This window comes from Mastomys coucha, unplaced genomic scaffold (genome assembly GCF_008632895.1).
Source record: "Mastomys coucha isolate ucsf_1 unplaced genomic scaffold, UCSF_Mcou_1 pScaffold22, whole genome shotgun sequence".
In the NCBI taxonomy this organism is placed as follows: domain Eukaryota; kingdom Metazoa; phylum Chordata; class Mammalia; order Rodentia; family Muridae; genus Mastomys; species Mastomys coucha.
Genome location: NW_022196905.1, coordinates 264,255,572 through 264,270,259, shown reverse-complemented (window position 1 = coordinate 264,270,259; position 14,688 = coordinate 264,255,572). Strand labels below are relative to the sequence as shown.

The 14,688-nt window shown below is 45.6% G+C and overlaps 1 protein-coding gene across 1 annotated transcript; it reads right to left on the bottom strand.

Moving 5' to 3' along the window:
* Positions 1 to 7,131: 7,131 nt before the first annotated feature.
* Positions 7,132 to 11,306, bottom strand: Map10 (microtubule associated protein 10). The gene has a single exon (XM_031341828.1). It carries the CDS (start codon positions 11,252 to 11,254, stop codon positions 8,585 to 8,587), a length of 2,670 nt encoding a protein of 889 aa, XP_031197688.1. The 5' UTR covers positions 11,255 to 11,306; the 3' UTR covers positions 7,132 to 8,584.
* Between the last annotated feature and the right edge of the window lie 3,382 nt (positions 11,307 to 14,688).

Genomic DNA, 14,688 nt, shown 5'->3' with positions numbered 1-14,688 from the left:
TCTCTCCCTCCCTCCCTCCCTCTCTCTCTCCCTCCCCCCCTTCTCTCTGTCTAACTACTTTGGGATCTCAGCATCAAACGCAGATCATCAGGCTTGGTGGCAAGCACCTTTACCACTGAGCCATCTCACTGTTCCCTCCATTCTTGCACATGCTGCTTACTAAGAGGCCACGTGCCTGACAGTGATCTCTGTGCTGATCTTGGTACTTGGTGGTTTGGCTCCTGAAAAACACTAGTCAAATAAGTATGCTGGCTAACCCACTGTGCCCTCTCCTGTCCCCTGTCCCCTGCCCCCTGTCCTGTGTAAAATGAGGCACAGAGATTCATAATTGATGTACTTCAGAGAACATGATTCCCTACAGAAGAAAAGTGGAGAGACTCTACGACAGGTCCCGTGAGCATAAGTGTCCCAGAAAGCTATTCGAATTGAAATCGCTGTAGAAAGCCAGCATATTTTAATTAAAAGAATTTTAAGAATATATATTAAAAGGACCTGTTAATACTAGCAACGAGGGATGAAGAGACAGCTCAATGGTTGAGCCAAGCTCTTGCAGAAGGTAACTTCCTCCCAACCACTTTGTTCCCAGAAATAACGACTCTGAGCCTTCTTTTATATGAATAAATGCCTAGGCTAATAACCTTAGCTTTGTTTCCTGACTAGCTCATACCTCAATAATCCAGTTTATTCTAGTCTAAGCATGCTACATGGCTTCTGTCCTTCAGAGTTCCTGGGTGAATCTCTTGCACCTGACTATTTCCCAGAATTCCCCCCTCTCTCTCTCTCTCTCTCTCTCTCTCTCTCTCTCTCTCTCTCTCTCTCTCTCTCTCCCCAGCAGTGAAAATCATTAATTCCCACCAGGTGTGGTGATGCACATCTTTTATCCCACCACGTGGGAGATTAGAAGCAGGTGTATCTCTGTGAATTCGAGGCCAGCCTGATATAGTGAGTTCCAGGATAGCCTGAGCAGTATAACAAAGAAATCCTGTCTCAAAACAAACAAACAAACCAAACCAACCAAACAACAACAAAAACAAAATGATAATGATGAAGAAGGAGAAGGAGGAGGAGGAGGAGGAGGAGGAGGAGGAGGAGGAGGAGGAGGAGGAGGAGGAGAAGGAGAAGGAGAAGGAGAAGAAGAAGAAGAAGAAGAAGAAGAAGAAGAAGAAGAAGAAGAAGAAGAAAAAGAAGAACCATCCTGAATTTCCAGATTGTAACATAAAAGATGATCACAAAGCCTAAAGTGAAAATGGAAAGGCATGACCAGATGTGCTTAAAGGGACTGAGAAACACAGGAAGATGTGTCACCATTGTGGATATCCAATGTCATAAAAACCTGTTACTATGATTAGCAAAGTAACCTGTAAAAGTCACGTTAAGATAACTATTGAGAGCTCAGCTTCACCCTGAATTAACATGGAATAAGGGCCTGGAAGCCCCTTGTAAGGTGTGACCTCTGAGTTCCTAGGCATCCCCAGGTCTTCCAGGGAGGGAATATAATACCATAAGATGAATACTTGGCCTTTGCCCAGTTTCCTGCCCTACAATCCCTAAAATTCTTGCACTCTCCAAAGGGATTCTATTTATTTTTATGCAAGTAAGGTGTCTGGTGTCTGGTAGCTCCTGCCTATCCCAGCTTTGGGTTGTCCCAAGTATGCACCTAAACAGGTGCTGCCCAAGCAAATCAGTTGATCGGAAAAAGGAGATAGGTCATGGAAACTCCGCCTTACAATCTGCTGCTCAGACTCACAGGCAAAGGTGGGCAAGTCTTGGGGTTACGCCCACAGCCTGTCAGTCTGTTGCTGTTTCCAGATGGACAGAGTTAGGGCTGACCTTGGTTAGAGGACCACAGTGAGCATCTCCTGAAAAACTGCTTGGTGGCAAATACAGACCCCTCATAGTTCATGGCTATGACATGAAAGAGGAAAAGCCGAAGAGGAAGGGTCAGTGAGCTGAAGCCATTCTCACAATACCGTAAGTAACTTCAATTAAACTCACTGGTTCACCAAGCTGGACCTGTGGGGAATCACTTTTTTTGGTCAGCCACTGATGCCTTATCTGGAGTGAACAAGTATCTGTTCATCCACCAGGAAACATCCGTACAACACTGGGGCCTTCTCTTATTAAACATCACAGAACTCTGGGGCTGAGATGTGAAGGAATAGGCACCCTCACACACTAAAGAGCAACCCGGCACTGTGGAAGCATGCATAGTTTAAGATTTTATAGATTTTAAGATTTTTACAGTATAAGACTTTATATCCCAGGCTCTTCCTATTGTTTGAAACCTCGGGAAAGTCATGTGCATATTTGTGAGAGAGCAGAAACTAAAGTATTGCCTCTAGTCAGGGAATCCAGTAGGGAAGAGGCATAACCTCAGAGTAATGGCCACTCATTGTAAAGGAGGGAAAGGGACAAGAAAGAGGCATGTGCTTGTGTCTGTTTTGTGAGAGGAAGGAAGGTTGAGGCAAGCACTCAAACCAGAGTCAACCCTGGGTCAAACCTGGGGATGTATGTATAGGAGTTTGTTGTGGTATTCTCCTGAACATCTGAAATACATCATAATAAAAGCGAGTGAATGGGCTCACAGGGCCTGTGGGTCTGTGCTCTGGGAATATTCCTTTACACTGTTGTTGCTTAAACTACCCACAGTGAGAATGGGAGCATTCTCCTACCAGGAGAGTGCAGAAGCTTAAGTCCAGGTATGAGTGTTCTCAATGTAGACTGTCTAGCTCTTCCTCAAGATCTGCCATGTTAAAGGAAGTCTGTGACCACGCTAATTGAAGCATGGGGATTGAAGTGTCCCAATGTCTTCTGAGGCACTATATGTCAGCACCACACTTGTCTGCCAGGAAACATCCCAGAAAGCACGTCCTTCTGGGAGATTCAGATTATGCAACATTCTGAGTATATTCAGAGAGTAGGTGATGGCTGGGGGACCTCAAACATTGGTCTCTGTTAATTTCTTGGGAGACCAAGGAAGATCCTATCCAGGATCAACTCTGCATCCTTCCAAACCTGTGGATGACTAAATAGCTCCTAGCTCAGCAGCATACAAAGTGGGACCACTTAACAACAGCCTGATTGTGAAATCCAAGCAGATGTTGCTTCGGTGTCTTTACCCAATTCTGTGGACACTCTCAGAGCACATGAGCAAGGTTTGAAGGTTCTGGGTCCTTCTGACTTCAAGGGGACAATCACCCCCTCCATGTAACCACCAAAGTAAAAGCAGAGCACTGAAGAGAAGGGCCTGTGACTGTGAAGGCTCATACCACGTCTGACGTTGTGACTTTCATGGGAATTATAACCACAGAGGTGTCTAATCTTTTACTGCAACAGTGTCACAGCAATAGAAGCCATAGTTTTCAGCCAAGGCAACTGGTGGCAGGTGGCACAAGCTGGCATCTGAAGGCCAAGAAATCATGGCAGAATCATGTGCCATTTAGGAATTTAGGGTCCACTTTGATGCTGGGGTTCTGGCTAACAGGACTAAACTCCTGGAACTACAGCAGATGGTCAGTCCTTCTATTCCTGTCTCCAAAGAATGAAGTGAGTCAACATGGGTAGTGATTCATACTCTTGAGAACCTGCAAGACTATAAACATGCTACAGTTGTAGCACTCCCATAGAGTCTGATACTAGGACAAAACCACATTTTGCAGGGAGCCATTGTTCTCCAAAAAATAAAAAATTCTGGAGCTGGAGAGATGGCTCAGTGGTTAAGAGCACCACTCTTCTTGAAGAGGGCCCAAAGTTTTGTTCCCAGCACCCATGTCAGGTAGCTCAACAACTGGCTGTGATTCCAGCTCCAGGGGATCGTATGCCCTGTTCTGGTCTCTGTAGGCACCTGCACTCATGTGCATGCAACCACATATAAGGTACACATCTATACATATAAATAAAGATATTTTCAAAAATCCTTAGTAGCTACCATAACTAAAATAATAAACACGGATAGTTAGTAAATGTTTGTGTTATTTATAAGCTCATCTTTGGGACTGAAATGCTCCATGAACATCATGCTAGTTCAACCCACAAGGAGCTGCCGTGAGTTACCCTGAATGTTTTAGATGCCAGATTTGTCAGTAGTATGAAATGGTCATTTTATTCAGACCCCTAGCAACTGGCAAAAGCCTTCCAGGTGAGGGCTGGGGGGAGTGGCAAACCTCTACTCTAAACCAAGTACCAGTGTTTGCAAATGATTGACTAGTGTGTGCAAAAACTAGCAACTGTGGCTTCCTCCTCCTGGGTGACTGGGACCACTCCTACTGAATCCTTGAGCTGTATACCAGGATTCAGCTGTCGTTAAAGACCAGTCTCATGTCAATTTGAACTGCCACCAGGCCTGGCAGTTACCCAATACACCCAGATACACCTCTGATATTCACTTCATTGCCAAAAGCATAAGGGAGTGACTCCCCTTAAATCCCGACACTTCTAGCAGGTTATACAATTGCTTAGGCCCAGCCTTTCTCTGCTGTACTCCATGGTTGGCATCTGCTCCAACTAGTCTCATGTCCTAACCCTGCTCCCTACCTCTGCTGATAGGACCTGATGTCTCTCTAGGCCTGTGAGAAAGCACTGCTTCTTACTTCGCCAGCATCAGTCACTCTTGTCAGATCAAGAGGGTTTGGAATCTGTTCCCACCTTTTAGACACCCCTAAGCTGTCTTTTCTATGCTTGTTCTCTTTCTTCTTAAAAATTGTTATTTATTGATTTTGTGAGGGTGGGCTGAGGAGAAATGAATGCATTGAGGCATATGGGTGAAGAGTGGAGGACAATTAAGGGAAATTCCTTAATTCTCTGGGCCTCTCGGTTAATTCTTAATGTCATACCTCTTCTGCTAAGTTCTATGGGATTTGAGGAAGGACGATAACCTTAACTTTCCAGTGGGAGAGCAAAACTATTCTCTGAGTTTTCTGTTTCTGTTTTCTATAATGAATACATACACTTAAGTACTGTTTAAAGAACAAGGAGACATGTCTCCCACTTAAGGTTTGGCACTGTAGCCCAGAGATACTCCCCTCAAAGTGTTTGTGCTTGGCATGGGCAGGTCTGGGATAAAGTCAGGCAGAGAGAATGTGTTGTTTGGTCCTTGACCAAGTAACTTCTCACTGAAGTGTTTTGGGTTAAAATGAGAAACACCTCATAAGTCCTGGCTGGCAGACCACCTTTCAGCTTCTCTCTGTGCATTTTAATGCAAATGAACACCTACGAAGCCTGAATGGCCTCGCTTTAGAGCCAAGGACAGTTTACCTCAACATATTTAAATACTGTTGATCTTGCTTATGTGTTGCTTTGTTACCACATTTCTTCACCTAGCCAATAAAAATGTGATAATTAAGAAGTCATTTTAAATTTCCAGTCTTGACCTGTACATTTGTTACAAACAAAAGTCTAGTCCTTAGGTCTAATTCTGCAACAATTTACTCTTGTACATGAAGAAAAAACACAAGTCAAGATGTGAAGGGGTGGCTCTCGATGTGGATCAACACTGTGTGAGAGAAGTTCATGGTACATGTTCTTCCTGCCTGAAGACAACACCAACAGGTATGTGGACTAGGGGAAGGGAGACAGGTGGTGTGCCTTGTCCAGACCTCTGTGAATTTGTCTAGAGCAACAGTCTAAGACTTAACACTGCCAGCTGCCTCCTGAGCTGCAGACAGAGCCAGGACTAACACTGTCACTCACATTCCTTCTCAATCCTTGTCCCAAGGCCTGAGTGTGCAGCTCAGTGATAAAGCATTTGCTGGGTATGTCCAAGGCTCTGGGTACCATGTTTAGCACTGTTTAGATCTAGTCACATTCACCTCTGTCATTGTCTTGATATCCAGTCCATTTGAAAAGCTGTTCTGCTCTGCTGTGAAATGACAGAGCCTCCTTGTGACCCTAAAACTGGATTCAATATTGCAGTAGTTTTAATCAAGTAAGATCAATCAGGCTTCATAAGTAATACCAACTATGAAAAGTATTTAAAAACCAAGCCCAAAGCTAAAAGAATTAAAACACATGGCCAAATTGGGGGATAGGCTGCAAAAGGTGTTATTAAATATGTGATAATACCACTTTCCTTAGAATCCAGCTGTGAGCCACAGTTTTAGACAGCCTCCTGGGAACAGCTCAAAGAAAGCTGATCTGGCCCTACCCTACCCCACTTGGTAAAAGCTCAGCTCCTGTACCTTGCACCTGGGAAGTCATCTCCCTCACCCATTCTCATTACAGAGAACTTAAATCTCAAATAATAAACATTGACTCTAAAGAATGCTGACTGCATTAAGTTACTTTTTTGTTCCTATGATAAAGTATCACTACCAAGACAATTTAAGGGGAGTTTTTGTTAGCATCCAGAACCTGCCTGCAGCAGATATGTGGGCGGGTCCACAGACCTGTCGCCAGGGCAACGGCGACCATATTCCCAGAATCCATTGGGTTTAGCTCCCACCTTTACCTGGACTGCTACGTCACGACATATATATATATATATATATATATATATATATATATATATATATATATATATATATATATATGGGTACTCCATCTTTCTCTCTCTCTCTTCTCTCTCCCCTCTCTCTCTTCCTTCACGCGCTGCGGTCCTCACTCCCCCCCCCAATTAAACTTCCCAAAACACAGAGCTGCTTGTATCTGGTGTCTGTGGACGCGCCGCTGCGAGCCAAACCTATCAGTTTTCATGGTGGAAAAGGCATGGAAGGAAGCAGGGGAAGCATGGTTGTGGGAGCAGGAAGCTAGTTTGTCACATTTTTTTTTTTAATCCACATAGAGGAACACAGATAGATAGATAGATAGATAGATAGATAGATAGATAGATAGATAGACAGACAGACAGACAGAGAGACATACATACATACATACATACATATATACATACATACGGGACAAAACTATAAATCCTCAAAGCCCCCAGCCCATGCTGTAATGTACTTCCTACCAGCAAGGCTCTACTTCCAAAAGGGTTACATATCCTTCCCTAACAATGCTACAAACCCAGGACCAAGTGTTTAAATACACCAATTTATGGGGGACATTTCTCTCACTGTCAACGATTCTTCTAATACTTATATTTTCATCTCTTCCATGAAAAAAACTGCCATTAAACAAATGACACAGTTCATGTTTGAGTACTAAACTATGTCTTACAAAATCAAAATACAACATACATTTTATATATTCAGACAAAGAAAAATCATCCTGTAGTTATGAAAGTCCTTTTACATTTCCATACTTAATCTCTGAAACTGAATAGTTATTTCCAGAATTTTACAATATTCAAAAGCCATGGCTACTTACTGGTATTCACACATAACCTACTACTGTATTGTGCCTGTCTCCTGTAGCTTGACTATGTACTTGGAGTTTGAGTATCTCTACAATCTGGAACTTCTCTTGTGCAACACATGTTCTTTATACCAGACTAACATGAACATCAAGACAACAGTTTCTGTCCCAGTAATGTCCCAGGCTCATTCTTACCATCACTTTTATTCACAATGACCCTCAAAGAAAGATCTTCCTCATTATAAGTCTTACCTACTATAACCATCACTCGGAACATGGCCACGTAGCTATGTAATTGTTCACAGAGAAGGGGAAATCAGGGCTTTACCTAGCAGGTCCCAGAACATTAGCATCATTAAAAAGTCTAAGAGTTAAGAGTGTGACACAACTATATGAAAATGCCTACAGATCAGAACACAGAATCAAGTCTAAAGTCAATGGAAGTCATTCAGAACTGATGACTAGGGCATATGAAACAAGCTCTCCCATATTAAAAATAAACACCAAATAAATATACAGAAGTATTTAATCGCAAACCAAACTCCTATTTGTCGAACTATATGGGATAAAGTCTCACTCTGTTCTCTCTAAAGGCCTGAGAACACTTGAAAGGTGTTATACTCAGCAAAAGTAAAGCATTATCCAAACATGTCTCCACTGGGGAGTGTCCATGCTTCTTGTGTTAGTACTACACCCTATAGTAGGCATTTTAAATGCTAAGTTCAGCAACTTCATAAAAACCAAAGTGATATTGGTATGTAAAACAGGACAGACTCTCTTCTCAAAAAACATAAGCTCAAATACATGTTCATCAAGTGAGATAAAAGGGAGAGTAAATAATAAAAGTACAGAATGTTACAAAAGTCTGTAAACCAAAAGCTCTTGGTGGAAAGGGTAGTTCACAAACACACTTTTGTATCTCAAGCTCTAAAACATCCATCTGTTACAAGACTTATTCCCATTAAGAATTGGTGCTAAGGTTATTAGCAAGTCCTTCTCTTTACAATGGTACACGAAATGCCAACTTTAGAATAATCTTTACCTCAAAACAGATTATGATCCAAGAGTATAGACATTTAATCTTTAGCATTTTACAAAGGAATCACTCCTAAGCCTAACAGTGACTTCAGAGTATAATCAGCTTGAAGGGTAAGGCACTAAACATCAAGGATAAACTATTTACATTTCTTAAGAACTACCACATACGTACTAAGGTTATGTGTGAGTTATTACAACTCTTCAGTATCAGTACCCAGCAGCTATAGAACTCATTTTCGAAAGTAGCATACTTTCACACTGTGTATCCCGGAAGTTTATTTATTACTAACTCGCAGATGTCTCTGCACTGTCTGGAGATTCGCAGTGAACCAAGGCCATCTTCCTCTTCTTGGAAGTCAGCTGAGGCACTGCCATCTATGACCTTGAGTTCTAGCTCAGACAAAGTTGATGGCTCATAAGAACTCACTTGAGATGTCCTTGGTGACTGGCTTTTCTCAGACGACTTGTGGCCAGCTCCTACTTTAGGTTTAGTGGAGCTGTCCCGTCCTCTCTTCATGGCCTTTGAACTACCTGGATCTGCCTTGTTTTCCTTTTCATTTGTCCACTGTGATGAAAAGTCACTGGTAGAGAGACTGGATGCTTCCTCCAGACTATTGTGAATCTTCAGTGCATGAGCTCTTTTATGAGAACACACTGGTGAGCCAGCAGAAAAGGGAGGGGTGAGCACAGAACTCACTTCACTGCTGTTTTTCTTTGTGGACAGCCTTGCCTCACTTGACTTGCTTGCCTGTAAGCCCTTTTGCACATGTTCTGCCCCTGAGCTGCTGTTGGGAGCTAGCAGACTTCTGCTGTTATTCTCAGTTGTGCAGAAATCTTCAGAATAGCAAGGGCTGCTGAACCCATCCTGATACTGTAGCTCTGAGATGCTCTCGAATGAACTTTTTCTACTGGGTGGTCTATTTTCACTTGTAGCAGCAGCACTTGTGGCTTTGCCTTGCCTACCATCTTTACCCTCATCTACAGTTTTGTCAACAGGATCCTGCTGGGAAAGCCCTGGGCTTTGGACTTTCTTTTTCCATTTTCCTCCAAAACTATTTGATGGAGATCTTTCTGGGATTACAGAGCCAGCAGGGCTCACAGGTGCTCTCAGAGAAGTGACGATAGTTCTGTTTTCACTCTGGTCAATGGTTTCTTGTTTCATAGGATGGCTTTGTTTCACTCCTTTAGTTGTGCTTGACTCATCAAAGCCTTCACTGATTTGCATTGAAGTATCACTACCTTCAGCAAAAGTCCCATTAGAGTCTAAAGACTTATCCCCGGGAAGCTGTAGTGGCAAGGGGCTTTGAACTGCCAAGCTTGATAGATTCCCATTAGAATCTGTTGGCATGTCCCCAGGCAGCTGTGGTGACATCTGGCTTTCTGCTGCCAAGCTTGACACCTTCCCTTTCCAGGATGGGATTCGGAACTTTGGTCCCACAGCTTGTATCTGTGACCTCCTATACTGTTCTCTCTTTTCATGTACAACCAGCATGCCAGGGTTTGTCTGCTGTAAACGCAGTCTTAGTGTATTAGTCAAGCCATAAAGCAGCCTCCCCTTTGTAACCTTTGGTGGGGGGCTACCACTGATCTTTGAATGTTTACCTTTAGGGTTCTTTTTAGACTGAGGAGTCACCAGCTTTTCATTTTCTCGAACAGAAAGCTTGTTGCTCTTTGATTCTGCCGGAGATGTGGACTTGGCGGAAGGGTCTGGTTCCTTGTGTTCTCCTCTGTACAACCAGGCTAAATGGGGATGCACCTGGGTGGGATTTGCCACGGGCTGGTTGCTCAGCAAGGACAGCTCAATCAATAAAGCATTCAACAGCGGCAGCTGTCTTATTGCATTGACTGTACTTTGTTCAATCTGAGGAGGACATGGAGCTTCGTTAGCTTCTCCTGGACCCTGCGTCTGTGGAAGGTTTAGAAGCACCGGAGGGCTCTCTTGTATTGTAGATCTTGTATGTTTCACTGGCCTTATGGAAGGACCTACAAGTTTTGTTTCGGGAAAAATGTCATCTAGATCCTCTGGTTCGTTTCTCTGAGGCTCAATAGTGATTTCAACCCTGGCAGAAGGAGTCTTTTCCTGAGTCAGGTGAGTGTAATACAGAGGAGGAGGGCAAAATGTGTTGGTTTCAAGGTCCAGTTCTGTGACATCCAGACTGACAGGACTGACAGTCCTCCCACTGGGAGTGGGTGAACAAGGGGCAGAAGTCATGTCCCCAGAGCTAGCCTTACTGTGTAACACTGCTTCTTCCCAGGACTTCTGGTCAGCTGAGGCATCTGAGTCCCCTGCAGACCAGCTTTCGGTATCCTTGGCACATTTCTCTGAGGCCTCCAAGAGGCGTGCATTTGAGACACACTGTAGACATCTGGCAGAGGTGTCTTTGGTGCATGGCTTCGAGGTCTCCTCGGTTCGTGGTTCTGACACCTCCAGGACTTCGGAACCCATAATACACGCAGGGCTCAGCGGGCCTCGAAGCTGGCGAGCCCCCGGGGGGAGGCGTCCCAGTTCGGTCAGGCGATAGAAGAGCGCCAATTCCCCAACGTGCTCGGCCTCCTGGCCGCGCAGGGTGAATACGCCTCGCTGGCCCAGGGAGGGGACCAGCAGTACGTCGCAAGCCCCCAACAGGTGCGGCGCAGAGGTCTGGCCCGCGGGCAGTTGCAGCACGGCTGCACGCAGGCGCGGGCGACGCAGGGCGGCCGGGCGCAGGCGCAATAGGCAGGCCTTGCCGCGCCCGAAGCCGATGGCGCCGCGCTGGGGCTCCGGGCCAGGAACGGCCGGCGGGAGGACGAGCAGCGGCGGGAAGTCCAGCAGGCGAAACGCCACAGCGGGGCTTGCGGCGCACAGCGACAGCCCGGTGTCCAGCCGCACCCAGTCCACGAGCAGCTCCAGCGAGAAGAGCTGCCCAGCCGCCGTGGCCGCCATTCCTGTTGCCCTGGGCGACGCTGCCAGTCCCCTCCGCCAGCCGGAAGCAGGAGCGAGGGTCACGTGACCGGCTGCAGCCTCTCGGCGCTCGCGAGACTTGACTTCCTGACGTGCGTGCTCCTGGGAATTCATTTGCCTCTGGGCTTTTGTCTGGGCCGCTGCGTGATGCTGAGCGATTGGACGTGCCAAAACAGGACTCCCTCTAGATTTTATATAAACAAATACAATTTTTATTTTATGTTTTATCACTGCATCCCACGTCATTAGGGATCACGTACCGGAAGTAAATGGACCGCTCTGCCCATTCAGGCCTCAAGAGCCTGCTGACCACTGCCCAAGGCAGCCTTCTTTGTGGTTGCTGTGCATCAGTCAGAGGCTCCTTCTCTTTGTCCTCCCACACAATGATCACTAGCAGGCACCACTGCCCTCACTGGATTTCTGGCGTCTTGAAGCCTTCTCATGAGGTTTGACCTCAGCTTCCACCTTGACCACCTTGCATCGCCCAGGTGTAGTAGAACTCTCTGTGTATCGGGACTGTACACCCTAACACCGACCAGAGCCCTCATCTCCCACCCTGACATATGACCACCCTGGAGTGTCTTCAGAAAGACACTCAGAATGCTCTACGGATGGAAACCCACTAGCTCCAGGCAGGCCTTTAGTATATAATACAAGGAACTATTAAGGGCCAGGGGAGAGGAAGTATAAAATATCCTAAGGTATTGAAAATGAAGGGGTCAGGGCTGGGGGTGCAGCTCAGTGGAAGAATGCTTGTTCACTGCATACAGTGAACATACTTGTTCAGTACCACCACCATGAGAGCGGAGGAAGTGAGTGGTTCACTTAGTGAGGTCAACAGCATTGGTAACATACGTCTGGGAGGAGTGGTGAGTGAACGTAGTGTCTGCCTTTGGAGATCTGTAGTGTATACGCTGTGCACAGAGGAAGTTAGCGCCAGCCCACTTCGTGACTTTACATCTTAGGCCCAAGTTCAGAAGCTCCACAACTTCCAGGGTGTCTCGTAGATTCTCAGCCCTGGTCTCTCCTGTAAGATGCAGCTCCAGAGTCTCCCTATCTACCTGATCTAAGCCAGAGCCCACAAAGACACATTGTGTTGTGGGTGATTCTGAGGCAGACACAACCCTTGTGCTTATTACCCTCCGGTCACTGTCTCACTGACAGAATGGTATCTCAGTCACATGGATAGAGTAGAAAAGCACACATGCAGTCACTTAGTCCTGGCTCCCTCAGTTACACCATCAAGGGGAAAGAGGGGAGCGGGTGACTGACCATCAGCCATGAAGCTCCACCCTCCACAGCTACCAAGATATGTCGGGTCCTTACCAGCTTCCCGTTGGTCTTAGTCCTCTTGGCAACCTCATCAATTAGGTTACATAGCAGCAAGCGTTCAAGCTGCAATAGACATTAGATCTTCCCGTCTTTAGAAAGGCAGCTAAGTGTAAAAAACTAACAGTGTCCAGGTCAAAAACATGGTTCAGGGCCCAAAGGGACCATCAAACACTCAACGCCAGCAGAGAGGCAAATTCGGGGCCTCTCTGGAGGGTTATTCCATAGACTTCATTACAATAGTAAACCGTTTACTCCTTAGGAAAATCAGCCTGATATTTGTTTGTCTTTGAGGCAGCAGGGTCTCCTTTGCCACCCAGGTTTGAACTTGTGATCCACCCATCACAGCTTCCAGCGCTAGGATCACAGGCATCAGCCACCATACCTAGCCTGATCCAACCTGCAGAGGTGGGTTATATTCACAGGCCTGTGTGCCTCCACAACCCCATTTCATGTAATGCTGGAACCTAGCGCATGTAGTATGCTAACCCATGCTCACCCACCGAGTCACATCCTCATCCTCAGCCAAAGACTTCATTGTTGCGTCTGTGAAGAAGCATGTGAAAGTGCCTGGTGTCATTTCCCTTAGGATTACTGTGTGTGTGTGTGTGTGTGTGTGTGTGTGTGTGTGTGTGTGTAGGAGGGGGATGACTTGTATGTCACTGTGTACAGACTCACTGTTCATGACACATGTCTGGAAGTCAGAGGACACCTTTTGGGGTCTTCTAACCTGTTGAGGTGAGCTCTTCTCTTGTTGATTATACAATACCACATACTCCTGACTAGCTGACCTGCAGGCTTCTAGGAAGTTCTCCTGTTTCTGCTTTCCATCTCACCTTAAAGAGAAAAAAATCACACACAGATACCCACTGCTTGTCTCTCTCTCTGAACCATCTTGCCAGTCACCATGGTGTTATTTTCTGTACTTGTGTGAGTGCTCAAATATTTACATGAAACAGTCATATGCTTGTTTCACAGGTTTCCTGTCAACCACAAATGACTGAACATCATATACTGGAGGGAAGTGCTGTCAAAACCTGGCAGGGCCTTTGATGATTTTAGTGGTGTGTTGCTGGGGGCGGGGGGAAGCTTGTATCTGTGTCTCTGTGTGTGTGTGTGTGTGTGTGTGTGTGTGTGTGTGTGTTTGTATTCATGTCTGTGTGTTTGTGCATTTGTGTGTATGTATGAGCATGTGTAGTTCATGTGGGAAACAAGACCCTCACTCAGTAATAAGTTGGAGATTAGTGAGAGCAAAGAGGAAAGGGGCCCTGTACAGAGAGAAGGAAGTGATGGATGTGTTCTTTTAACACAGTAGCTGAATTTTTTTTTTTTTAAGATCTTATGAGTATGAGTGTTTTGCTTGCATGTATGTCTGTGCAAGAATTGTATGCCTGGTACCCACAGAGATCAGAAGAGGGCATCTGATTCTCTTGAACTGGGGTTACAGATGGTTGTGAGCCCCAGGAATGGAACCCTGGGATCTCTGTAAGAGCAACAAGTGCTTTATCTGCTGAGCCATCTTTCCAGCCCCTGCAGTCCCTGATCTCAGGAAATTCCTGCCATTCTATTCTCATGGTCTGGTACTTGTCACAATCTAGCATAGCTCCTTTCCCTAATGCTCCATCTTATTGGTTGGCAGGGTCCTCTCTTCGTGGTTATTCAGTGCCACATACTCCAGACTATCTTAAGACCAAAGCCTTAGTTAAAGAATATTTGGGGGCTTGAGACCACCCCCTTTACTCAGTCAAATATCAGACAGCCCCAAACTTCCCATGTCTCAAGTGTTGTGAGGTAAGCAGAAACCTGAGAGAGGGGTTGAGAGGACCTGGTGTCTCCTGCTCATCTGGACTCTTTGATTAGCTGTAAGCACACCCACTGAAAATGGACCAGAACAACTTTTTTCTTACCCTCAGAGGGAAGCTTTGCATGTCAGTCGTATCTTCTACTTTGTTCTGAGATAGGATATTCACTGCTTCCTATGCCAGGCTAGCTGGTGTCTCCCAGCAGGAGTGTGCTGCTGAGCCTAACTTTCACAGTTATGAGAGGCTTGTGCAGCAGGTGCTTCACCTACCGAGCAGTCCTCTCAG

What these genes read in the sequence shown, in the direction of transcription:
- Map10 (XM_031341828.1), bottom strand. Translation starts at nt 11,254, where the DNA reads ATGGCGGCCACGGCGGCTGGGCAGCTCTTCTCGCTGGAGCTGCTCGTG.